The sequence below is a fragment of the Sorex fumeus genome, unplaced genomic scaffold (assembly GCF_029834395.1).
Source record: "Sorex fumeus unplaced genomic scaffold, SorFum_2.1 ptg000002l, whole genome shotgun sequence".
Classification (NCBI taxonomy): domain Eukaryota; kingdom Metazoa; phylum Chordata; class Mammalia; order Eulipotyphla; family Soricidae; genus Sorex; species Sorex fumeus.
In genome coordinates this window covers 45527415-45555261 of record NW_026606059.1, presented here as the reverse complement: position 1 = coordinate 45555261, position 27847 = coordinate 45527415, and the positions used below count along the sequence as shown (strand labels likewise).

The following is a 27847-nucleotide window of genomic DNA, read 5'->3' as shown; positions in this document are numbered from 1 at the left end:
GAGGTATAGAGCAAATGTGGGAGTCCCGCCTTTAGGATTTCATGAGGTGCTGCAGAGCCGATGGGTAAGTTCATTAAGACCCATGGCTAGGAGAGGCCCGTCTCCAAAGGTAGGACTCTGAGAAAAAAATTTAAAAGAATAAACCAGAATTAACCAGGAGGAAAGGAACTGTGTCTCAGATAGTGTGAAAAGTATTGCAGCATGAATGCCCAAGCAGTTCACACATTCCAATAGTGTGGGGTGTTAAGGAGACCAAAGAGGACTGTCATTGCAACTCACTGAGATTCCTCAGTTCACAGGAAACCCACAGCCCACATTCTCTCCCCATAAGCAATCACTCTGACAACACAAGCTTAGGTAAGGGATTGGGCGTGGGCACCTGGGGCAGTGGGGTCAGACCTGCCCTCTCAGTAACCCCTAAAGGTTTTCGAAGTTGTCATGAAACAAAGGCCAACTATCAGAGGAAGCAAGGTAGGATGGAAGGAAACCTAGTGCAAAATCCATCACCATAGTCTAAAATGCATGGTCTTACCAGGATGGTTGGTCTTGATGTGTGACTTTATCAATCGATCTTCTGAAAAAGATTTTTCACACACAGGACAAGAATAACTCCTTTTGTCCTTAATAGAAAGAAAGATCAATTACTTTACCATTTTATTTCAACCAGAAGCTAGAGAGAATTAACCGCCATCCTGACCACCACCACCACCATCACCACCACTATCACACCACCACCACCACCACAACTACCACAACCATCAAAGCCAGATGCTATATAACACAACCAGCATTTGTTCATACACAACTCAGGGAGCTCAAGTATAATATGGAAATGGTGTCAGCTCCATTTCAAAAAAAGGAAGGATGGAGTTTAGAGATATGAGTCTTCGAGAGTGGCTGGACCTGAAGAGGGAAAAGTTTCAGCCTCAGGATCTACCACACAGACCAATAAATACTCTTCCCCAACCCAATGTTCCAGTATGATCTGTATGAGGGTCTCACAAAAGTTCTGTTATTGAGACTGGTGGCCACTCTGACAACAGGTATTAGTATACTCACATTACAGATTAGAAAGCTGAAGCCAAAAATGACAAGTCTGAGGTCTGACAGGAAGAGCGAGAGTTGGAACCTAAGAATGCAAGTGTCTGCCCTGGGCTCCTTGCCTACTACAGGGCCCATATCTACGTTCATTCTGCACTGGCTTCTTCAACCTGAGTTGAAATGGAACTACATTTTCAGTTAAAGATAAGTTCTTATGAAGCATCAAGCTATGGCTTTTACTTATCTATTTTTACTCTCAGTGTTTATTTACATTAGGGCTACTTCACACAGTCACTGTCACTGTCCTCCGATTGTTCATCAGTTTGCTCAAGTGGTCCCAGTAATGTCTCCATTGTGAGACTTGTTACTGTGTTTGGCATATCAAATATGTCACGGGTAGCTTGTCAGGCTTTGCCATACGGGCGAGATACTCTCGGTAGCTTGCTGGGCTCTCCAAGAGGGGCGGAGGAAATGAACTGGGGTCGGCCGTGTGCAAGGCAAGCACCCTACCTGTTATGCTATCACTCCAGCCTGAAGAGATTTAAAAAAAAAAAAAAAAGAAAGAAAGAAAAAGAAAAACTTTAACATAAAAAGCATAAAGTATACTTCCACTTTCTAGTCCAGCATGTAAGAAGCATTTAAGTCTCCGATCCATCTTAACAACAAGAAAAACTGAAGAAACTGAAAAACCAAACATTATTCTTAAATTGGAATAGGTATGAGGTCCCAAGAAAGGCACTGTACCCCAAATTAGAGCCATAAATAGGTGAAATTAGAGAATGATAACTTACTGCAGCAAATTCCTATCTAAGGTGTAAATAATAAAAACAAAACAGAATTATAGTGAATTGTGGGCAACAGTAAAAGTTAAAAGTAACAGCGAGGGCTGGCAAGACCCTTCCATTGTATGCAGTCAACCCAGGCTTAGTCCCCGACACTGCAAATGATCCCCCAAATCCAGCCAGGAGTGATCCTTGAGCAAAAGCCAGGAGTATCCCTGAGAACAGCCAAGTGTGCCCCAAATATCAAATAATACTAACAATTACAATAAAGACAGGGAGGTCCACTCATATGGAGAACCTCCAAGCTTCTGTTATGATCTACCTCCAGGAGCTCAACCTTGCTCTCACAGTTAATATCAGACACCAAATAACAGATCCAAAAGCCAGAACACCAAGGAGCATAAATTCCAAAATAACTCACTTAAAACTATAGAAAGTCAAAGATAAAATGAAAGACACAAGGAAAAAGCACCTTTCCACTCAGGAAGCAGATAAAAATTACAACCAATTTATAAATGACTGCAAGAAGAGTGGCCAAAAAAAAGAAAATATATGTAAAAGTGTGGAAAGAAAACCCACCAACTTAAAATTCTCTGTACTGAAAAGTCATCTTAAATAAGGACCTTCTTAGACAATCAAATAGAGAGAATCTGTCAATAGGTCAACTGGAAAAACATGCTAAAAGAAGTTCAATTACCTATGTAATAGACAATTACGTAGATCAGAAACTCATCCAGTACGAAACGTTGTTATTATTAGTTGGTGCTTATGGCCCACTTGGCTGTGCTCAGAGATTGTTCCTGGCTCTTTCTCAGGGATCACTCCTGGCTGGATTTGGGGGATCATTTGTGGTATCAGGGACTGGGCTTGGGTTGACTCATACAATGGAAGGGTCTTGCCAATTTGTACTATCAACCCAGTCCCTCATAAGTAAAGTATTTATGAGACAAACTACAAAATTCTTATTAAATGTATGAAAGAAGAACAACATAAGTACAAAGCTATTCCATGTTCATGGATAGAAAGACACTAAAAGGATATCAGTTCTTCACAATTTTCTCTATACATTCATAGCAATCAAAATAAAAATTCCAGAAAGTTATTTTCAGATATTGATGAACTGATTGTGATGTGTATATGGAGAGGCAAAAGGCTCAGAAAAAAATAGAATTGATATTACTCAACTTTTGGACTTGCTATATAATTATTCTGTGCTATCTCTGTGTAAAACTCCAAAAGCTTCTTTATGATACACTGCATATAGTGTCATCTGATAGAATAGAAAAATAGGAAAATCAAACAGAAAAAGTCCCAGAAAAAATACAACCACCTGAACAGTCTAATAATCCTTGGCACAGGAGCAAAGGATATAAAATAGAACAAAGATCTTCTCAACAGCAAGAAGTCCTAGTAAAACTGAATAATCACGGGCCAAAAGAGAATAATCTACATCCTTCTCAATAATTAATTCAAGATTAATCAGAAATGTAAAATGCAAAGGTCATAAAACTCTGAGGTAACACTGGAGAAACATCTAGATAACCTTAAATATAATCACGTTTTGAAACGATACCAAAGGCACTCCCAATGAAAGACACTATTGATGAATGATGTTTCATTAAAATTCCCTGCTCTATGAAAGAAGACTGTCAAGAAAATGGGAAGTACAAGACACAAAAGAGGAGAAAATATTTGCAAAAATATAACAAAGTACCCTTATCCAAAACAATACAGGTAAACAATAAGAAAATACCCAATTAAAATATGAGTCAAATACCTAAATAGATACTGCTATAAAAAATAAAGAAATGCCAATTAAGTATATAAAAAGATAGTACATGGAATTTTCCATCAGAGAAATGTAATTTAAAACAATGAGATACACATGCACAATTTGAATGGTCCAAATTCAGAATACTGATAATACAAATGTTAGCAAGAATGTCGAACAGTACAAACACTCATTCATTGCTTGATGGTAATACAGCAATGTATTTTTTTGAGTTTTCATTTTTATTATTCTGGTTTTGGGGCAACACCCAGAGGTGTTCTGGGCTTACTCCTTGCTTTCTTTTCAGGGATCACTCTTGGCGGGACTGGATGATATGGGGTGCTGGGGAATTGAATCTGGGTCAGCTGCAAGAAGGCAAGCTCTCTACCTCACTCTAGTACTATCGCTCTCTACCTCACTCTAGTACTATCTCTCTAACCCCAGAATGCAGGTACTTTGGGAGACATGTTGGCAATATTCCATAAAATTGAACAAATTCTTACCATATGATTGCAACTTTGCTAAAGATCTGAACACAGGGTCACACAAAACTTTACACACATGGGGTCTAGGACATAGCTGAAGTGGTAAAATATATGTGTTGCATGTACAAGGCTCTGGTGCCTTTCAGGGAAAGCACCTACAACTAACAACAGCAATAACAGATGCCTGCACACAAACATTTACAGTGACTTTATTCATAAATCCCAAACTTGGAAATAGCCGAGAGTTTCTCCAGTAGGGGAATAAATAGTGCTTACCCTCCAGCCCCCACAAAGCCACAACAAAACAAAAACAATGACATTTAATTTGGTATTTAAATGGTATGAGCTATCAAACTATTAAAAGCTGTGAGCGAAACTTTAAAAGCATAACGTAAAATGATGGATGTCCATCTGCATATGATATGAATACACAGGTAACATTCTAGGAAAGGCAAAATTATAGAGATGGTGAAGTATCTGTTCACCTTTCAAGGGATGGGGGGAAGAGTGTGATGAATAGGCAGAGCAAGCAGGAATTTCTGCGCAGTGAAACTACTGTGAATAATCATCACCCATTATTCCAAACTTTTCTACATCACAAGTATAAGAATAAAACAGAAAGAGTGAACGCTAATGTAAACCACGGACACAAGTGATAATAAAGTGCTAGGCCAGTTGGTCAGTTGAAAACATAGGTATCACTGTAGTGAAACATATGATCAGAAGGAGAGTTTGTTGCTATTTAGATTCAGGCAGTATAGGGAGAAACTTTCATTTCTGCTTGGCTTTACTGTGGCCCAGAATCAGTTCTTTAAAATAAAGTTCATTTCACAAGCATAAACATAATGAAGTACTCGGAACTGTCATGTCTATAGTGTGTGCTCTCTAAAGTGAAGTGCTTTGAAGCAGGCCATGGTTTTAGTCCTAGAAAACAGTCCGCTGGTGACTGACATACGTCCTGGAAATCTCCAAAGGAGAATCTGAATAAGCATTCCTCCACACACCTTAGTGGATTAGTTGTTGGTATTGCAGAACACGGGTGAGTTCCTGAAACCAACTGAGACCAATGTTCCAGGGAACATACTTAGGAAAAGTTTACTTTATATTAAAAACCAAAAACTTAACAAAAGTAAGTCCCCCTGAACAGTCAGATGCATTCCCTACCAAATATCTGGGTCGCCAGATACGCCTACAAAGCTGGAGTGCCCAAGTGGTCAGGCAACAATCCTTCAACTGTCCAAATCTTTCTTGTTGCTATTGTTTTGGGACCACACCCTGCAGTACTCTGGATTTACTCCTGGCTCTGTGCTCAAGGACCACTTCTGGAGGGATTTGGGGGACTTATGAGGAGCCATGGATCGAACCTGGGTTGGTCATGTGCAAGGCAAATGCCCTGTCCAGTGTACTATCTCTCTAGTCTGTCTCAAGTTTTTATTTTTTAAAAATTTTTATTTATTTATTTGCTTTTTGGGTCACACCCGGCGATGCTCAGCGGTTCCTCCTGGCTCTTCACTCAGGAATTATTCTGGGCGGTGCTCGGGGGACCATGTGGGATGCTGGGAATCGAACGAACCAGGTCAGTCACGTACAAGGCAAACACCCTACCCACTGTGCTCTCGCTCCAGGCCCTGTCCTAAGTTATTAAACCAGTCAGTGCCAAACTTCCTGAACCATAGCAAGGATTCAAAGATTCTCAGTACACTCCTGTCATTTTCCTTCTCTGCTCCTGACCCTTCTTAGTTACTTCATCTTTCTCAAACCCACACCAGGGTTCTGTGCGGGCTGCCACTGTGGAGAAGGTGTGTGACCATCCCTAGTGGCCTTTCAGGAATCTTCATCAATCAGAGCTCTAGGGGCTCAAAGGGCTTTGAAGGAGTTTAGGGTGATCTCTCCTGAGCCCTTGGTATTTGATTTCTTTTTTTTTCTTTTAATCTCTGAGAGTCTGATAGCAATTTATCTTAGAGGTTATCCAGACCCCTCATTTCTTGATGCCTTTGAAGACCGATAGAAGGACAGAGGCGGTGAGAAAAGGGCTGGAAGAAGTTTGGACTCTTAGGACTCATTTGCTGTTTCTTCTTGTTTTTTTTTTTTTTTTTCTTACAAAGCTCAGTTCCATGGCAGAGATCAAAACTCAACAGGCACCTCAAACTTAAAAAGAACAGTGATTAAAAGAGTTCTGGCAGGAGCTCAGTGAGAGACACACAGCACAAAGCTGGTGAAAAGAGCCCAACCCTCAGAATTTGTTTGTTCTAATGGAAATTCCCTTCAAAGCTTATCAGGAGCCTTTGAAAGAATGTGGTGTCAGCAGGAGGCTGCCAGCTGGCCAGTCATGTCATGGGGTGCAGAGAATAGTCCTGGGTGGAGGATGTGGTTCAGCCCTAGTTCTGGGAGGCCCTGACTATCCCTATGCTGGACAGTTTTCAGGTCTGACAAGAGCACTGGATAGAGCATATCAAGTGGACAGCTCCCACTATATGTTAACTGTAACACATTAAGTATACCTAGAAGTTACACGTATAATATATACATCTATTTGGCATCAAGTTGAGGAAATAAGATGGGGCATTACTCTCTGAAGAACTTGTCAGGAACCAAAAGGGTTAGGTTATCTGCAGTCCTCTATGGAGATTCTTTTATTCCTCAAATCTTCCAAAACCCTTTACGTGAAGACAAAGGTATGAGACAAGGACTGGGCTGGAGAGAAAGTAAAGGGGTAAGGTATGTACCTTACGTGCAACCAACCCTGGTTTGATCCCTGGCACTACACAGGGTCCCCTGACCAACATCAGGAATCATTCCTGGGCACTGAATTAAGAACATCCCCTGACTACTGATGGGTCTGACCCCCAATCCCAATCATCCTCTCTCCAGAAAATGACAAGTGCCAACACATAAATCATGACAGTCACTGCAAGACAATGCAGAGAGAGAGAGCAGAGAAAACAGGAAAGGGAACACTTAGACTGTGATTGGTTAGAACAAATTGGAAGAGCCAGAAATGTTACTTCCTTTTCTCTAAAAGCAGTTCTGTTCTGCCAAGTCATTCCCTCTCAGTTCAGAACCTAGTCTTGCTAGCATGAAGCTGTTTTATACACAGCAAGCTCTCTGGCACTGTGGCCAAATAGGACAACATAGAACCAAACTGGATCAAATCAGAAAAGAGCAAAATCTCACAGCTATTGAAAAGGATAGATCCATTTGTGTTGATCTATTTTAAAACTCCTTAGTTTAACACTGCATGGAAATCTTTTTTGGAAAAAAAAAAAAAAGGCTGATTTAAATGTGAGAGTCCAATTCACTTTCACTCTGGCTGGTCTCATCAATCTGGTTCACAGGTAAAGAAAACAAGCTTCATGCTGACTCCAGACCTCACATAGGTTAGAACAGTATCATCTCTTGAACCCAGCTTTCCTGGCTAAAATTCTCAGCTGTACAATAACATCCATGACAAAGCATATTCACACCCTGAGGTTGGAGAGTCACCTCCATTCTCAGAATGCAAGATGCAATTTCACTCCATTATCATGTGAATGTGTGTGAGTACACAACTGACCCTGAACATCATGGATTTGAACACTACATGTCCAGATAGGATGATTTTTTAAAAAAAAAATTGGCCCTCTAAATTCAAGGCTTCCACATTCAACAATGCAACCAACTTCAATGGTTGAATCCACAGATGCCAAACCCATGGGCACAAAGGGCTACTTATAGGAATTTGAGTATATATGAATTTTGGCACCCATGAGAATGAAGGAATCCTGAAATCTGTCTTCCATGAGTCTACCAGATGTCTATAGCTACGTTCCAGGAAAAGTAAAAGTAACATTATGATGTTCCCTCTCCACCCCCCCCGCCATTATCTGCAGTCAAACTCAGGACTCACATGTGTAAAGTATGAGCTGTATCCCCAGCATGCACATAATTTTTCAACTTGCAGGGGTCAGTGCTCCTAATTCCCATAATGTCCCAGGGTAAACCATGTGTGTGTGTTCTTATTTAAGACTTTGAATCTAGAGATAAAAGTGCATTAGTGATTGCTTGAGGCTCAGAAAGAGGAAAACAAGTAATATGGGTTATGAAGCACCTCTCTTCACTGTCAACATTTCGTTGGTATCACTAACTTCATTTAAAAAAATTATAGGTGTAAAAGATGCTGGAAATCTGTTTTCATTGACGATGCTATCTCACTACACTGGTGATAAACCACACTCACTTTATGAAAAAAAAAAAAAAAGCTTCATTCGATATCCTGGTATATATAGGAAAGCCTTACTTTGGTTTGTGCCTCCCTTAGTCTACCTGGACATTCCTCCTTTCATTTTTTCTGGTTATTAAATTCCTCTCATTCCCTGGGTTCCTGAGGCAGTTTGGGAGAGGCAGGTTACTCTCATCCTGCCATCCTGTCATTACTGTCTACTGGTGTATAACCTCACCAAACAAAGAGAACTCTAGAAGCTGGACTGGATTTTACTCAAAATCCCAATGCACGCAGGAACAAAAGCCTCCAGCCGAGTCCGTGAGCTTCAGAAGCCACAGCTGCACATTCACCTTTGAAAGTATCTCAAATGGAAGAACCGCAAATATCACCAAGGGAAAAGTGGAAATTAAACTTTAACAAGTTCTAAGAAAATGTGAGCATTAATGAGAATCAGGACAACCTCTTTTTCTTATAAGGTCAACAGAGTTACTCTGTTATCCAGTCGGCAGCTCTTATATGGCTCTTAACTTGAAATCAGAGGCAATGGATGAGCAGACCGTCTGCTCTCATGGGCTGAAAACAGCCTCCACTACCCTTTCCTCAAAATGATGTCCAAGTGCCTAAGAGGCCTTCCAAGAGCACATGGCTGATATTCATGACTGACAACCCCAAAGTAGGCTGCACAGGGCAGTGACATAAGTATAGCTGACAGATATACATGGGGGCTGGAATCTCACTCTGTTCCTCATCAACAGTGTAGCCAAACAGCTTGGCAGCAGAAAGCTCCTAGCAGGCTAATGGAGAGGGTGCTGTTCCCCCCAACATCCCCCACCTCTCCCTTAGCAGGGTAAGAGAATTAAAAATAAAACTGCATGAGAATCTGGGCCATAGAAGCAAACACACTTGCCTGGACCTGTTCTCCTGTATTGAAAGCAAGAAGGTAAGACTCTTCAGTGGAAGATTCATAACCACAGAACTTAAAAAGAGAAGCTTTGGGGCTGGAGAGACAGTACAGCTGCAAGTGTGCTTGCCTTGCATGTGGCCAACCAGGGTTCAATCCTGAGGCAACCGTTACCCAAGCACCACCAGGAGTTGATCCCTGAGTGCAGAGCCAGGAGGAAGCCCTAAGTGCTGCTGGGCGTTGACGTTTTATGCCAGGAAACAGGGGCAGCACATCAAACTCCTGAAGGCACCCTTCGCGCTCTCTGTGGCATAAAAAGGAACACAACTGAAACAGTGCCACCCTGGAGCCAGGTGTGCCTGCTTCTAATGTCAAGATGCCTCAGATCACTTTCAAGGGCCAGTCTCTTGCATTAGATTAGAATCTGCAAAATATACAACTACCGATCGTGTCACAAGTCTGCCCTCCCCAGAAATCAACTCACTTTTGATTATGAACAGCACCTTCAGTTACTATTTCTTAATCCAAGTACACAGAAGACAACCTCTCACTGAAAGTTTACCACAAAGCACGTGGTATCAGAACAAGAGGGCCTTCAATGCTCCCTGCACTTTGCAACACCAAGGCTGTGCCAAACACTTTCCAGGCATCAGCTAATTTCCTCTCTCAACATCTTTCGGTAGCAGCTACTATTATTATTATCATCCCTGTTATTAGTCACTCTTGGAAACATCACTTAAGAAACAGTACTCTGCAGACCTTTCTCCAGTCTGTTTTCTCGATTGCTGAAGAGAACTTAAAGAGCCAAGTTTGGTCAATGTAATATTTTTTGTTGTTGCTGTTGTTGCCATGTGGTCAGAGACGCTTCCTGTGACAGTAAAACCCCGGGCAGAAGCCTCGGCAAGTGAAGGGCCTATCTGGTGAGAAGGACCTCTCTGCTTCCAAGCCGGAAGCTCACACTCTCACCTGACCGTAAGCAGGAACCCCTACATACGCATACATGTGAGAAAGCAATGCGCACCCAGGGGGAACGGGGCTGCCACTCGGGCTTGCTACTTACCAGCTCTGTGTGAACTTTAAGATGTGCCTGCAGCTTATATTTATCTGGAGTCGAGTAGTCACAGCCGTCAGTGGGACACTTCAGCAAGATGTTACTGTGTTTCTGAATTACATGGCGTTTAAGGCAGTTTTTGGTGATGGAAGAATAATGACACTGGGAGCAATAATACAGATGTTCCCGGGTGTGGGTGCGGACATGCATATCAAAATGCACTTGGTACCAAAAAAGTTTGCCTAAAAGAATATTTTCACATGAGAACAAAGAAGGTTTTTTTTTATATACTGATTTTGATTTAGTAGTAGTAGTAGTAGTAGTAGTAGTAGTAGTAGTAGTAGTAGTATTACTATTCTTTCATGACTACATTTATCTCCCTCTTGTGCCAGTCCAGGTCACCTTTTACACTTTCCACTACATTTCTGTCTGGAAGTTACTTTTCAAAGGTGGCAACTCTTAAGGGTGCTATAATTTTTGCGTGATGTTAGAGCTAGGAGAGGAGGAAACAAGTGTTTATTGAGGAGCAATTACCATGTCACATACTATTATGCACATGCATAAATCAGAGTCTCTAAATTCTACTGACAGCTGGTACACCTAGTCCCGCGCCAGCTCTCCGAGAGAGTCAGAGGCTACGTGGCACTGCAAGCTGCAAAGTTCTATCCAGGGCCTCCCTACAGAGGCCTCAGTCACATACGGAACCCCTCTGTTCCTCTAGAACACGGCCACAGTCTACACCTCTACTTTAAACTTGTCATGGGCCAAAAGAAAGACTGTTCTTGGTTAACAGTTCTGGCAGAGGATCTTTGGGATAAGCCTCTGTGTTCATGCCTGACCAAACCACCACGGGTAACTGTCCGGCCATCTTGGTGCCTTCACAAAGACTGCGAGTGCTAACGTGCAACACGGTGGCCGCCTACTGCTATCTACCGATGAGGAGAGATAGCACATCTGGGAGATGTCCTTGGCAATGGGGTATGAGCTCAAATCAAATATGAGGGTGGGAATGGAAGGGGCTGCTGGGAATGAGAGCTCCAACCAGCGGCACCCCAGAGCTGCCCTCCTTACCACAGTATTCACACTCCAGGTCTCCGTACACCTTCCGGATCCTCTCGCACAAGCCAGTGTTCATTTGCCTCTTCTGTAAGCCATCCAGAATCTTCATGAATGCGCTGATGCCAGGTCGGTGCTCAACAGCAGTGGGGGTACAAGAGTCAGGCTGGCTTGTGGCCACATCCCTATCACTGGCCACGGGAAGGTCAGCGGTCCCCTCCTGGTCTGGCCTGAGGCAGGTACTGGGATCGGGGGCATCGGACAGGAGGGTGGTCACTTTCGGTGCTTCCTCTGGAGGGTCCTCGGCACCCTGGGTCTCTGGATTTGCTGCCTCACTTTTGACCTTGGGCAGCAGCAGTGTCACTTCATCGCCCTGGGCCGGGGGGATGCCCCCTCCAGAGGGCTCCAAGGTCCCATCGGGAGCACTGTGAGCCTCAGCACAGAGCACGTTGGTTTTCAACAGAAACTCATCTGAAACAACGACTGGCGAGGGAAGAGCCGGGGAGGGCACTGTGGCTTCCAGGTCGCAGGGAGGCAGGATGGCGCTTTCCACCTGGGTCGTGGCTAGCTGCCCAAGTGGGGCAGGCACATCCACGGGGGCATCAGGCTCCTTGGGTCCCTCCTCAGGGCGGGCATCCTCCCCAGGGCAGGCAGCCTCCTTGGGGGCATTGACCCCCTGGAACACAAATTCCTCTTCCGCCAGCTGCAGCTGGCCCCCCAAGGCTTCCTGCTGGATATCCCCTCCAGGCTCCAGGAGGCAGAAGCTCTGGTTGATGGAGCTGGTGAAGACCAGCTGCTCCTGGGCCGCCCCGTGCGCCTCCTTGATGTGCGCACGCAGCCGGATGGAGCTGACGAACTTCTTGAGGCAGATGGCGCAGACGTACACGAAAGGGTGCTTCCGGACGTGGAGCTCCAGGGCCTGGTACTTGGTGGCCCCGTGACCACAGAGCTCGCAAGCGAAGGGCCACTTATCACCGTGGACCAGCATGTGGCGGTCCCGGTCCAGCTCATTCTTGAACTTGCGCTCGCAGATGTGGCAGTCGTAGAGCAGCTGCCGCTTGCCCTCCCGGGTCATCAGACACAGCTCGTCCAGGGCCTCCTGGACCTTCTTGTCCTGCGGGTCGTGGGCATCGCGGATGTGCTTGATGAGGTTCTTGACGTCCGAGTACTTCTTCTTGCAGAAGCGGCAGTGCTGCTTGATCTTCTTGTGTACCCGCTCAATGTGCACCTTGAGGTGGCCTTTACTCAGGCAGGTGAAGGCGCAGTAGTCGCAGGCGAACTTCTCGCCCGTGTGCTTACGCAGGTGCACATTGAGGTTGGCCTTGATGGCGCTGGCGTAGCTGCACTGGGAGCACTTGTAGGGCTTCTCGTTGGTGTGGATCCGCAGGTGGGCCTGCAGTGAGTGCTTGAACTTGAAGACCTTGTTGCAGTATTCGCAAGTGAAGATCTTCAGCTGGGTGGGACCGAGCCTAGAAACAGATGACAGAACCGTTACATTTGAAGACTGCACCTTCAAAGGACCTCCAGGAACCTCCAGTTTCTTCTGATGGAATCAAACATCAAAGGCTTAAGAAGCCCACTAATGGGGACTGATGATGGCTGCTGTCATTCCTCAATAAATAGGGCTGTGAGACCAGCACAAAGATGGAAGACTAGGCCCCCATTCAATACGAGCCCCTCACCTAAGAGGGGAGAGGATGGATGAAGAGCTGCACCACAGTTGGGTAAGTGCTGAAGGGACATGGTAGGATGAAGGGACTAGAGAGATCTAATCTAGATTAAGGTATTAATCTAGAAACTGCTCAAGAGATGTCTGAGTTAAAATCTGCAAAACAAGTAAGAAGAAAGCATGGAAAGAAGGGAGGGAAAAAGGACATACTGTTTCTGATATCACCAATAAGGAAATACCTTGCAGTATTTCCAAGCTGACCTGCAGGTACTTTGGAGTATTTCAGTCTGAAATGAACTCCGTCTGCTCTATGAGTCGAGACACAGCCTGCTTGGATTTGTTCAATAGCATGAATCCAGACTTGCACTTCCATTCAACCAGCTGTTGGGGGTGGTATACACTCCCTTTACTGCAAATTTCCATGTGAGAGGCAGCTATGTGGGAAAGATTCCAACACCTTCTCTGGTCCCCACTTTTTCGTAGGAAGAGTAAACTCATGTGGATAAGTTTGGAAAATGACCTAGTTTTTTTTGTTTTGTTTTTTTGTTTTGTTTTAAGTTACTTTGTTGCTGAATTGCTGATTGCTTAAAATTTTAAGAACTAAGTTTAATTTTGATAGAAATTTTCCCAGTTAAAAATCATGGATTACTTAAATCTGTATAGTAGCACTTGGAAAATGGTAAAATTTTTTAAAATGGAAATTTATGTTTCATGACCTAGTTTTATGAGTTGCTCTCTGCCCCTCTCCTTCTGCTAAGGATCTATCTGCCTATGGCCACAAGTGATGCGACTCATGCTAAAAGAGGTGTGCATCTGGGGTCCTTGCCCCGTAATGGGCAAGAACTTTGGGGTGGGCATGCCAGCTGTCTCTGTGTTGCCTTAGTGGGAAACTCAGCACTGACTCACACCATACTATTTCCTCCCACACTCCTCTCCATAGTAGAGCTGACGTTCAACTTTCCATCTTCCCTCCTCATCTATTATGGTTGGCTTAGCACTCACACAGGCAATATAAAATTGCAGTCCAATCGGCATTTGTTAACTTGCACATTGTTTACTAACAAATCATTCATTGGTTATTTGTTAAAGTGTTCATGTGTTTCAGGCACTGTGTGAGATTTTGTACATGTGATGGCTGGCAAAGGAATGATCTGACTAACAGATTCTTTCTCTTAATTATGGCAATAGTTGTCTTGAATAGATGTCAGAAATAGTAGTAGCTATTACTGAGTACTTAATGTATATGAAACCCTATTCTAAGTGCTAAGTTATTAAATACCAAATTTATTATTATAATGATAATTTGACAAATTAAAAAAAAATAAGCACAAAGTCTCTACCTAATATCATGAAGTTTCTAAGTAATGAAATCAAGATTTGAACCCAAGCAGACTGCCTGCCACTAGAACCTGCACATTGTTCCATATCTTCTGTACTACCTGGAAACCCTGTATACCAACCCCTCCCCAGTGCAGCTGGACATATGGACACAGCCCCGGCATGGGGCTCCCAGGGACAGGAACTGGTGATAAGCCAAAAAAGAAAGTGAGGTTTTTTTTTTCTTGTCAACAGCGCTCTCTCTAGAGGGTGAATCCAGATTATCCACAAAGTGCCTCAGAAACACTGAAGTCTCCAACTACTACTGTATTGCTGTCAATATCTTCCTTCAGGATAGCCCATCATTAAACGGATAAAAGGTAAGAAGTGTGAGTTCCTCATGATATGTGTGTATGAGTTCCTCATGATATGTGTGTGTGATATGTGTGTATGTATACATATACATATATATGTATTCCACATATATATATATATATATATATATATATATATATATACTGCACTGTACTGTCCTCCCATTGTTTATCAATTTGCTCGAGCAGGCACCAGTAATGTCTCCATTGTGAGACTTGTTACTACTGTTTTTGGCATATCAAATATGCCACAGGGAGCTTGCCAGGCTCTGCCCTGCAGGCGGATGTACATATACAAATACTTTTTTTGACTTGAAGTCTTATGTTGTGTGATATGTCAGATTTCTTTAAGGGAATTGTTTGCTAGAAATCAATATTCCAGAATTTGACTTTGAGCTGGTATTTGCCTTGACTGTTCAAATATGTTTCCAGCATGCAGCAAAAAGTTGGATTCAGTTTTTGAATCCACCCAGTCACTCTGTGTCTCCTCATTGATGAGTTTAATTAGGCCATTGACATAGCGTGAGATTAAATGAAATGAAGGCGTTTTTTTGCCATTATTCGGTAGAAGTTATATGTGTTTGTGGAGTTTCCTTGTCTTAAAAAATCCCCTTCAATGTTCTTGCAAAATCGACTTCAAGGTTACGAAGTTCCAGACCTAAGAAACATTGAAAACCTGTCCTGCTATTAATCAGGTTTCATCAAGTAGTAACCACTACTGCTGGAAACTCTAGCTGTAGAACTATCCATATAGCTGTTTGGCCAATACTGACTGCCCTATCTTTAAAATAAAAATTTCTAAATTATTGTGGCACATAGACATCAGAGACTACAATTCGCAGGATGTAATTAAACTAGTCTTATATAAAAATTACTAGTATGCTTAATTGCTAAACCTAAAGTAATTTAATGAGATTAATTTGGATCTTTCTCAAATGACAGAGATATCCAGAAGCAGCACATTTTATTGGTACAAAGAACATGGAAGGACGAAACCCTAGATTTTTGTAAACAACCAGGAAACCATATTTTTTACCTCGATGCAAAATCTAAATGATCTTAGAAGAATCTTTTGCTCTGACTTTTTCTATTTGTTTTATAAGACAAGTACCTATTAAATCCTTGGTTCCCAGTCTCCTTCTGAGGGTAATGGACCTGATAAAGATGCTAACCTGCCTATATCTGGCTCTCTGGACTAACTCATACTCTAAGACTAAGAGCTGAAATACATAGTGGCAATGCCTACATGATTCCATGCTTAACTCTATTTGTTGAAGGACACCCTCACCCAACTCCACACTAGAAAACAATCAAACAGGAGCATAAATGGTCAGTCCCTGGATCCAGTCTCGTTCTGGGAATACCACATGCAGAAGGTGGAAGCAAGACAGTACAGAGAGCAAGGTAAGCACTGTATCTGTAGCACTCTCTCTCCAGCTCCTGGAATTTCAAAATTTTGTGTCTAAATCTGCCTCACAACTTTGGAAGAATCTAACTGGTAGAAGTTAACTAAAGTTTGTGCTATATGTAACAAAGTAAAATCCTCATTAAAAAGTTTCTTTCATAGCTGCACTATCCTACACTGTCCTCCCGTTGTTCATCGATTTTGCTCGAGCAGGCCCAGTAGCGTCTCCATTGTGAGACTTCTTGTTACTGTGTTTGGCATATTGAATACTCTCGGTAGCTTGCCAGGCTCTCCGAGAGGGACGGAGGAATCGAACCCGGCTCGGCCAGGCTGACTGCGTGCAAGGCAAACGCCCTACCGCTGTCCAAATTTATATTACAAAAATGTTAATAATGGATGACAACATGAATACATCCCAGATATATTGATAAAGTCTTAAGTTTATTTACCTATAATCAGATTAGCATCTAGCAAACCTTTCTCCCTAAAAGATTTTTAAATACTATTAATTCAGGTCTTTAAATGAATGTGAGAGCAAAGTAATCTTCAAATTTAATTCTATTATAGTTTTGCAAGTGGAATGCATGTTTTCAGAACCTCATCAACAAAGTCATTCACATTTGCAAGAACAGAAGAATGAAGTTTCAATTTTATCATGAATTCCACATGATATCAGGTTATAACTGAGTAAGAATACAACATGTGCCTGGAACTTTTCATGTTTATTATTTTTTAATGATTTATTCACATAACTGGATTCAAGATCTAGTAGGCAAACTTATGGCTGCTGTAACTCAGACAGGCATGGAGGTAAAATAACTCAAGTCAAGTCATAGTAATGAATGTTTTTCATCTGCCATCTTCCTCTTATTCTCTCTCACCTCCCGAGTGCCTGGCACATAACAAAGAAGTACACTCTGATAAGCTGACTTCAGGGAGTCCAGAATCAAGCCCAGTCTCCCCAAGGCTAAAGACTAAGTCCCATTCAAGAACACCTCATTCCCTTTCTTCCAGAAACAAAGGAAAAGTATCAGCAACTGGTGCTTTTTTAGGCTATACTCTCAGTCAGGAAAAAATATTTCCAGAGGTCAGGTGACCAGTTTGCTCATGCATGGGAGTGAGTACGTATCACAGCTGTGAGAGAGATCATGGAGTGATCTGGAAGATGCAGGCAGGCTGCTTCACTGCCGCTGTTAAATAGATCCTCAGAATTTGGAAGAGTTTTTATTTTTTTAATTTAGGAATCATGATTTAGAATTCTGTTGATAATGATAAGGTTTCGTGCAAACAATGTTCCAACTCCATACTCTAGAGGAGAATCATTAATGTTGAGTCAATCTTGGGGCACCCATTTCCTTCAAGACAGTAATTTCAATCCGGAAATTAATTCCACAGGAAGTCTTAAAGAATTATGGGAAGATATGAGTAAAAAAAACTTAAGCCCAACATAGTCCAGGAAGCAGAAGCTGGCTACATAAAGTGTAACACACCCATAAAAAAGCAAACATAATTTTTTTAAACTATAAAGAAAGAAGTCCATGATATGGCAGGCTTCAAAAAATTGAAAACAGTGTATTTGAGATCTGGCATTAGAAAAAAATAACAAAATTTAAAGCAATATATGTTGGTATAACACTAAAAATATAGCACTGTAGCACTGTCTTCCCATTGTTCACCGATTTTGCTCAAGTGGGTACCAGTAACGTCTCACAATTGTGAGACTTGTTACTGTTTTTTGGCATATGAATACATCACGGGTAGCTTGCCAATGAACCAAACTGGTAATACCAGTTAGAGGATGAATTATGGTTTTCTTTAATTCTCCATTCTATGGGATATTTAAACATCCTATAAGATGCCTGTGTTGCTTTTTAAAGTGAGAAGCAAATTGAAGACTGCTTTTAATTATGTGTACAGCTATAAAAATAAGCAAATTATCTAGTGAACCCTTATTTAAACTTCTCTTTATTAAGATTTAATATATGCTTGTTTATCTTAAATAAAATATAACACCTTCATTAAGCCAGCTGGTGCTCAATTCTAAAAGCACGCTCTCACCCAGAACACACTACACAAATAGATGCTTTACCTGCTTGACTTCATTGGCTGTTCATATGGTGTTTGCTGAATGGCATATTCCTGGTACCCTCTTCGAGGTGCCACATCGGCTGTGGTGGTCTCAGGGTTTACTGCTCCCGTTTCTGGGGGCCCAGCCTCCACTGGAACAATCTTGGTAGCACCTGAAGGAGAGGCAGATAGAATTAAAGAGGTATTTAAGGATCCCTCAATCTTTCCCTATGCAGACTGCATGCCTGAAAAAACTATATTTCTTCCTGGTAGGACAGGGCTTCTTAAACTAATTCCACTAATGATTCATTTTGCCCAAGTAATGCAACATAGTCAAGTGTTGCCAGAAACTCTCAAAATCATTACACAGGTGATTTTCTTTTTTTTAAAAAAAAAAATTTATTAGTGAAACATCATGAGTTGTAGACTTACAAATTTTTGTGCTTGGGTTTCAGTTATACAATGATCGAGTACCCATCTCTACACCAGTGCCCATTCTCCACCACCAATGATCCCAGTAGCCTTCCCACCTCCCCCACCCTCCTACCCCACCCTGCCTCTGTGGCAGGGCATTCCCTTTTGTTCTCTCTCTCCTTTTGGGTGCTGTGGTTTGCAAGAGAGGCATTGAATAGTGAGCTGCCTTTTCCCCTAGCATGTGCGGCTGGCCTCCAAGTCATGGAGTGAACCTCAACACAGGTGATTTTCAATTAAAGGAGCGATAGCACAGCGGTAGGGCGTTTGCCTTGCATGCAGCCAACATGGCCGACCCGAGTTCGATTCCTCCACCCCTCTAGGAGAGCCCGGCAAGCTACCGAGAGTATCTCGCCCGCACAGCAGAGCCTGGCAAGCTCCCTGTGACGTATTCGATATGCCAAACACAGTAACAACAAAGTCTCCAATGGAGACGTTACTGGGCCCGCTCGAGCAAATCAATGATCAACGGGAGGGCCTTTACTTTACTTTACTTTACTAGGGACAAAGCTCCGCAGTAGAGAGTTCTTGCTTTCAATGTTTAAGGTCCTAGTTTTAAGGCCCAGTACTGAAATAAAACCCTGCCATTATTTTTTTTGGGGGGGTAACACCCAAAAACGTTCAGGACTTACTCCTGGCTCTATGCTCAGGAGTCACTCCTAGGGACACTTGGAGGACCATATGGGTGCTAGGGATCGAGCGCAGGTCAGCCATGTGCAAGGCAAACAACCTATACGTAGTACTATTGTCCAGCCCCCAAACCTGCCAATTTAATTAAAAATTTTGTTGGGATGTTCTGGGTCCTGATGTAAATATACACACATTCAGTAACCTCCTCTGCCTTCAAATAGTTTAGGTCATTGTGTATTCAGAAGCCTTCTACTGTGCCAAATTTTTCATATTTAACTATATCAGCCCAAATGAGGTCATGAGACCCACAGTTAACTCTGTATTTGTATAACTGGTAGAAAAGAGCAAGGTTTATATCAATATGTAAAAATATAGTTCTGAGAAACATTTTCACTTGATCTTTCTTATATTTTTAAAACATATATAGGAAGTGGGCAGGGGCAATAGTACAGCAGGCAAGGCACTTGTTTTGCATGTGGCTCACCTCGGTTCTATCCCCATGACTCTTTTTGTGGTCCTCAGAGCCTGCCAAGAGTGAGCTCTGAGCACAGAGCCAGGAGTAAGTCCTGAGCACCACCAGTTGTGGTCTCCAAACAAACAAACACATATATAGGGGGTCTAAGAATGTGGTAGAATGTCTATCTTGCAGGCATGAGGTTGCAACACCATCTACATTGTTGAGTGGGATCCCAGTGACACTGCTATTGCAAGCTTCTGTACTTCAACAAGTGTATTTCATCAGGCTCACGAAAACCAGGAAAGCAAACACCATTATTTTGGAGACTGCAACAAGGGAACAATAAAGGGAGCGGAAGGGAAAATATGCATGTATAAAGGTGAGAAAAACAGAAACAAAGACAGAGAAAGAGATAAAAGGGAAGGAAGGAAGAAAGGAAGGAAGAAAGGGAGGGAGGGAGGGAGGGAGGGAGGGAGGAAGGAAGGAAGGAAGGAAGGAAGGAAGGAAGGAAGGAAGGAAGGAAGGAAGTTTGCAAGATTTTATACAGGACCACGTTTTAAACTTTTAAATAAATGTGAAACTGAATCAGACAGAATGGAATAGTAAAATTAACTGTTAGCAGGAAGTTAAGTGAGCTGGGCTCATTCTCAAGAGAGATATTACCTTATGTCTTCAGTTTCCACCCTTAAAAAAAAAAAAGAAAGATTGGGAGCAAAACACTCAGAGATCTCAGAGATGTCATCTACACTTTTGCCAACTCTATGAGGTAAGTCATCAAGATTTTTTACAACCATAGAAATTTTACATGGATGTGTGGATATGTATATATGTATATGAGAATAAGCACATGTACGTAAAAAGTGCATTAAAGAAATGGTGCCTTGTTTCTGGAATAGCAAAATAAATCAACTAACTTTTACCTCTACTTACAGAAATTTCAAAATGAGAAATTTTTAAGAAATTATTGCAGGAGCTTTTTCCTAGATATGGCTGAGAATGTGAATCTCTGTCCTGAGGTTTTCATTTCCCAGAATAATACTTTTCTGAATTAAGGTAGGGCAGACAAAGTAGTTTTGTAGAAAGTTCTTCAGTTATATAACTGTATGTACCTACTCTCTACTGATCATCATGCTTTGCACTGGAGTATAAAAAGGCATGTATTCGTTATTTTTATTTTAAATAATGAGTCACAGTTCTTGAAATCTTAAGCTTGCTTTTTACTTTTTTTGACAATCATCCTGAAAATAGAGGAGGAAAACCTGATTCTATGTTGAAATCTACTATCATAAACTTCTTCTTTGTCTTAAGTGTCCCTTCTTGGATTTTTGGGGGGCGGAGGGGGGGCTATTTCTAAGGGAGCCATACCCAATACTTGATTATAGGGATGGGGGGGATTTGGAAGTATCCTACAGTGAATTTCAAAGGATCAAACTCTGGGCTTCCTATATGCCTTGCATATGCTCTACCACTTGAGCCACAGTCCATGTCCCAAGATACATTTCCTTAAAAAAGATGAAAGATATCTTCCTTTTAAAAGGATAGAGCCAGAGAGATAGTACAGTGGGTAGGGTGTTTGCATCTGTACCCCATATGGTCCGGAGAGCACTGGCACGATTGATTCCTAAGTGCAGGGCCAGGAGCAAGCCCTGAACACCTCCAAGCATGATCCAAAACAAAGTGTACTATACCCTTGATCTATTTTATATGGATAGAAAACAATATGGAAACCTCCAGTCTTTATATAATAACCAATGAGCCCTCTTACAGATGCAGATAAGATGAGGATCAGGAGTCCAACATGAGAAAGGGTTCTGGAGAGGCAGCCCATGTCAGTCCTATCCTCAGTCCTAACCGTGTCAGCATAACCCAAGTGAGCTGGGGAGAAGCGTGGGTGGAGCATCCACGGTAAAGTCGGGAAAGGTCAGGTGAGGGGATCCAAGAGGGGCAGCACCGTCTTTGGGTCCCTCATTTCCTCGACGGCTGCCAGAACATGAGCGGCGCTGGTGCAGACTGAGTGGCCCTCACATTGTGTGTGTGTGCCGTCAACAGTTTCAGAAAGCTCCGCCACTTTCAGAGGTCTGCCACTTTCCCAAATGACTGGACCATCACAGACAGAGGTCAATAGTGAGCCAGCTCTCGGGCTCTCAGGGTCTAAGCTGCCCCGGAACACAGATAGCACGCCACGATTCCTGTCCATCACCCCCTACTGTTATGGTCACCTGGAATGGCTTCGTGTGCGGTTAAAACCACACTTATAATGGGTTTCTTTGCCCCAGCGGTTGGTCCGGACTCCTTTCCTGAGGACATCTTTTGCACTTTCTCTGTTTTCTGTGTCCGGGGTCTCTTCGAGGCCTTTTCTCGGTCATCTTCTTTATACCTTTTATCCAGTTCAAGGTCAGAGTCATTACCTAAGGAACAAATATCAAGATGACACTGTTAAAGCAGGTAATAGATCATAACCCTTTTATGGGTATGAAAGAAAATATATACATTTATATGTGATAAATATATTGTTCTACAATGCTATGCTGGCCACGCTCTCAGTTGAGACACCATCTTTGGCACATCAGTCTTCCATGGAATTCAATCAATATCAACCACACTGCTGCCACAGGCTCCCATCAAGGCCCTGGCAGCACATGTTGCTGACAAAGATGCCAGAGTCCTTTGCTTTACTTACAAAAAGCGTAGCAAAATTTAGTCATTATAAACAACACTGCAGAGAAGATATGGTAGCCAAGAATGATGTTTAAGAAATACACCCTTATTCATTTTACATTTATTAGCTTTTCTCTATGCGTCACGAATAGTGGATATGAAACCAATAAGGCCAGGGACAGAACAATAGCTCACTTCATGGCTCAACTTGGCATTAGCATAAAGAGTAAGAAAAAACTTCACTCTAAAGAATAATAAATTATTTGATAATTAAAGAGGTGGGAGAGATAGTACATATACATGAAGCTTGCCTTGCACGTGGTCAACCCTAGTTTGATAACTAGCACTGCATAGAGTCCCCTAAGTACATAGCAAGGAGTAAATCTTGAGCACTTCTGCATGTGCACCTCAAATAAAAGTGAAGAATAAAGGAACTCGAACTTCATGATTGCATGTTATTCCGGATTCCTAAATGAGAAGGAAAGAAAGGAAAGAAAAGGCATGAATTACCTATTTCTTAGAGTCACAGCCACAAAACCTGAAATAACCTGGAACAAATCACTTTTCAAAATTTTAGAACAAGTAGAAAAATCCCATATGTTCCTTCAACAGAGGTAAGTACTGGTGGATGGATGGTTGTAAAAACTGGCGCAGGCAGGCAAATGGTAGGTCATTGGAAAGTGCTAAAATCTGGGGTTATAGAAAGGTGAAATAGGGCAGGGGGTGGAAAAATGAAAAGCAAAACCCCCTAAAACAAAGAGGGCCTGAAGCAACTCAGTAAACCTGTGTTTTCTAGAAAATGCCCTTCTAACTCCAGCCTGACCCACGCATAAAGATACCAAGAGGCTTGGAGGAAAAGGATCTATGGAGAAGTGTCTTCAGGGATGCATGCTGGCTAAAGGAATGCTTTCTCAAAAGAAGACAAAGAAAAAACCTGACTAATAGAGCAGCCTCCTGCCCCCGCCCTGGCTGTCCTCCCCGGGGCCCCTTGGAGAGGAGCGGGTTGAGCTTTCTTCCCCGCCCCGACCAGGGCTCCGGCAGCCGAAGACCTCCAGGACCAGCCACCACCATGCTCAGACCACTCTCCGCATACCTGAAGGTACCACCCAGATCCTCCGAATTCCAGTGGGGGGGGGGGCGTCACACCCACCAACTTGCCCCCTGGCGCTGTGTAATCCCATCAGTGGCCAAGACTCAGAGACTAGAAAAAACAGCTCCAGGACATCTTATTATGACATCTTATTATCTCATTCCTACTTTGGACAAACTGGCAGGCTACCGAATGTAGCCTGCCCACATGGCAGAGTCTGGCAAACTCCCCATGGCGTACCCAATATGCCAAATACCAGTAACAATGATGGGTCTCATTCTCCTAAAGAGCCTTGAATATAATCTCAGGGCTAGGATGAAGGAGACGTTACGGGGGCTGCTCGAGGCAATCGACGAATAACAGGATGGTCGTGATTCGTCGTGATTCGTGAATAGAGCAGACAGATGCAAACAAAAATCTCTCTCTTAGTTCTGTAAATGGAAGTTCTTAGAGGCTAATCTCCATAATTCAAAGTGCTTTGGAATATTTTCGAGTTCGCAGAAACAAGTCTTACAGAATTTTTTATTGATTACCAAAGATCCTCAGTCACATAATTAATGCCAGCACTGAACAAGTTAACATTAAACAGAAAAGAAATCTTAGTAGGGGCTGGAGCGACAGTACAACGGAGCAGGCAGGATGCTTGCCTTGCACACAGCCGACCAGGGTTTGGTCCTCAGCATCCCATATTGTCCCCTGAGCACCGTCAGGAGTGCCTGAATGCAGAGCCAGGAGTAAACCCTGAGCATCACCATATACCCAAAAAACAAAAAACAAACAAACAAAAAAAAAACTTAGTAGGTTAAACTGTGAACATAACTGATGTGTATGTGATTCTTCAAGACCAGGGGGAGGAGTCAAAAACCATTATATACCTATCCTTAAAAACCATGAGTCAGAAAAGGAGCTCAAAGGATTGCAGAATGTGTTCTGCATTAACATCAGGAGGTTAAGGTTAATCCCCAGCACCATACATGGTGTCCTGAGCACCACCACAAGCAACCCCAAGCAACAAGCAGGGAAGAGCCCCCAAGCACCTCTGCTAAAAAGGACCAAGTAAATAAATCTCTTAAGGTTATTGACTTGTCTATGTTCTAGATAGTGTTTGATTTACATCATGATAGAGGGGAAGGCAAACACTTGTTATTTTATTTTTCAGTGGCTATAATAAAAACATTTTAAAAAATCTGAAGACTTCCTGAGTCACAAAAGATCTTTACATCACACACATATCGGGAGATATGCATGCATAAACAAACAATATATTGGATAAAGAGGCTGAAACAACTACCACATCCTGGGATTCTGGGTGTGTGTGTGTGTGCTTGTACTTTAAAACAATATTCACTTTACAAAACAATTCACCAGGGATATAATTCAATATATGGGGATACAGCAGGAATAGGTATGTTTATATAAACACAATTAAAAACATCAGAGAGGTTCTATTTAGGCTGTTTTATACATCATACATTAAATATATACCTCATACATGAAATGCGGGCTAGAGTGATAGCACAGTGGTAGGGCGTTTGCCTTGCAAGCAGCCAACATGACCGACCCAAGTTCGATTCCTCCGCTCCTCTCAGAGAGCCCAGCAAGCTACCGAGAGTATCTCGCCCGCACGGCAGAGCCTGGCAAGCTACCCGTGATGTATTCGATATGCCAAGCACAGTAACAACAAAGTCTCCAATGGACACGTTACTGGGCACACTCGAGCAAATCAATGAACAACGGGAGGACAGTGACAGTGACATGAAATGCAAAACTGGGTGTAAAGGGAGACTGGATAAGAATCTCATCTCTCCACCCCCACTCCTGCCCCTGCCTAATTATCACAACAACTCCTAATCCTGCTTCTACCTCAAGCCAGCCTACCCATACTTGATGCCAGGCTGCCTTGGGACAATGTCTTCTCACCAAAGGAGTGAGATGCTCTGCCAGCCACACTAGCAGCCAGGGCTACTATAACTTGGTTTAGCCAACAGGCCTGGGGAAAATGTGGGTGTCTGAGAACAATTTTCCTTCCAAAGAGTGAAAATAAATGTTCTTCAGCTCAGCATTTCCGAGTCTACTGTGGGAACTGACGCATTAATAAGCAAGCATGAGAGGTTAAGATCAGGTAAACATCATATGGGTCATGTAGAGAAAGATGGATCCTGGGTCTGTGGCGGAAATGCTCTGCTACTGACCCATCACCCCACAGCCCTCCCCCTGAAATGGGCAGTCTGATTATCAAATGTATTTTTATTGAGGTACTGGGATTTACAACATTCCTACTTACACTTTTCATGCATACATCATTCCTACACCACATCCATCACCAGGGTGCCCACTTCCCAACACCTGTGTCCCAAGGGCCCTTCCCACCCACCCACATCCACTCTAAGTTCAATTCTATAGACAAAATCTTCAGTTCTGCTTTCTTTCCCCATTGATTGTTCCCTTGCTATGTGTTTCAATTTTATCTCAGATTTGGGATGTCTCTTTATTTGTGGAGGTGGTGACACTTAGACACATAGGTGAATAGAGTTAAACTCCTGAAATTCCACAAAATTTAAATCAAAGTAAATTAAGAAGTAAAAAAGACTATTTTCCAAAATCTACCTTTTCTTTACAGGCACATAAACCTTGTATTTGTAGGATTTATCTATTTCATGAAAATCTTAAAATGTAATAGCACAGTATTATCATCCCAACCACAAGAACTCGATCTAGGCCAACACTCTCTCCACAGCATTCTCCTTCTTGATCTTAGTTAGCATGATTGGATTTTAAATTCAAATCCAACTCTGCACTCCCTGCTTAGAACCATTAACAGTTTCCCTTATGATAACATGCTAGACAAGGACATGCCACATACCACTTCTCTAACCCCTCAAAACTAGGACTCCCAGGTTTATTATACTCATAGATTTTTCTTTTCTTTCTTTTTTTCTTTATCTTTTTTCCTTTTTTTAAAAGATTATTTTATTGAATCCCTGTGAGATAGATCTTTACAAAGCTGTTCATTAGCAGAGACTATTCTGTTGACCTCTTTGATTCTGATACCACAAGCCAACTGACCATCCCAGAGTGTCCATCTCCTGAACTTGCACATAGGCCCATATAATATGCAACAATCCAATCCACATCCCTGCTGTCCAAATGAGAAAATAAAAGGAGAGTTCACAACCACATCCACATAACCCAATATATCACCATGTTGACGATGGCACTTCCCAGTGTTTTACAATGATCTCTTTAGATGCCTCTATCTGCTTATTACCTGTACTGTGACCGTCTTGAGTCTGTATCTGTCTCTTATTTTACTGAGCCTAATATAGATCTGTGCAGGTGATAAGGGTGATAAGCCTAGAAAACAAAAACTTCTACTCTAGTGTGTTTTTGGCACCAAAAGCCAATGGATATAAATGAATAACTGATTCCAGCTTGAAGAAATTTATTTCCAACAGTGAGTGCTGTTCTGACAAGGGATGAGTAATTTTTAGAGATGATTTCCTGAGGAGTTTGTGCGGAAGGCTTCAAATAACATGTGTGTGTTGTGAAAATGACTCTGAACCATATCAAAGCGAGTTACAGTTAGCTAGACAGTTCTGAAGCCCTTGAAAGTTCTAAGAAGCTTACCTACTGGGAGATGGAGCTGGAGCTACTACTTCAGGTAGACAGTAGAGGGAAAGAGGTGGCAAGTAGAAAAGAGGCAGAGGAAGAGGCAATAGGAAGGGACCAGTATGACAACACTCATTGGAAATGATCACTTTGGACAAGAACTGAGTGCCGAATGTAGGTAAGGGGATAACATGATCAAACCTTTTAGGAGTTGTATTGTAAACCATAACACCCAAAAGGAAAGAGAGAGAGGGGTGGGATGGGGGAGGGAGGGAGAGAGAAGAAAATATAAGAAAAACACCTGCCATAGGGGGTGGAGGTGGAGGAAAACTGGGGACAATGGTGGAAAATGTACACTGATGAAGGGACTGGTGTGGGAACGTTGTATGAACAAAATTGCAACTGTGTATCTCACTGTGATTCAATTTAAAAAAAAATATGCAATTTTCTTTTTTCAAAAAAAAGCAATAAGAGACGAGAAATGAACAAGCCAAAAAGGAGGAAGACCAGGCAATAGAAAGACACCCACTTTCCAGTGAGACAGCTACCAGCTCTTTGTGCACTGTGGATACAGAATCTCTCTAAAGCAAATGCCACTGGGGCTCTCATTACGTCACCCGGGTCCACACCTGGCTCCTGGAGCAGTGACAGTGGACTCCCTGCATCATTTCAGACTCATCCTGCATCATTCCAGGCTCCTGCATCCCTAACTGCTCGCACAGGGTATCTTTCAGCATGCCAGCTAAGCCCCCAGGGGCAGAAGTCAAGACAAGTCAACATGGTTGGGATGGGAGGTGGTGCATATGTGCTCT

General features: G+C 42.5%; 1 protein-coding gene across 1 annotated transcript in view; it reads right to left on the bottom strand.

Moving 5' to 3' along the window:
• ZFAT (zinc finger and AT-hook domain containing) overlaps positions 1–27847 on the bottom strand; it is a 218125-nt gene that overhangs the window by 99506 nt on the left and 90772 nt on the right. The window contains exons 4-8 of the mRNA XM_056109685.1: positions 21898–22086; positions 18143–18293; positions 11304–12757; positions 10242–10474; positions 533–620 (exon numbers count right to left, since the gene is read on the bottom strand). Of these exons, the coding sequence (XP_055965660.1) occupies positions 533–620; positions 10242–10474; positions 11304–12757; positions 18143–18293; positions 21898–22086 (2115 nt within the window). The remainder of the gene's footprint in view (positions 1–532; positions 621–10241; positions 10475–11303; positions 12758–18142; positions 18294–21897; positions 22087–27847) is intronic.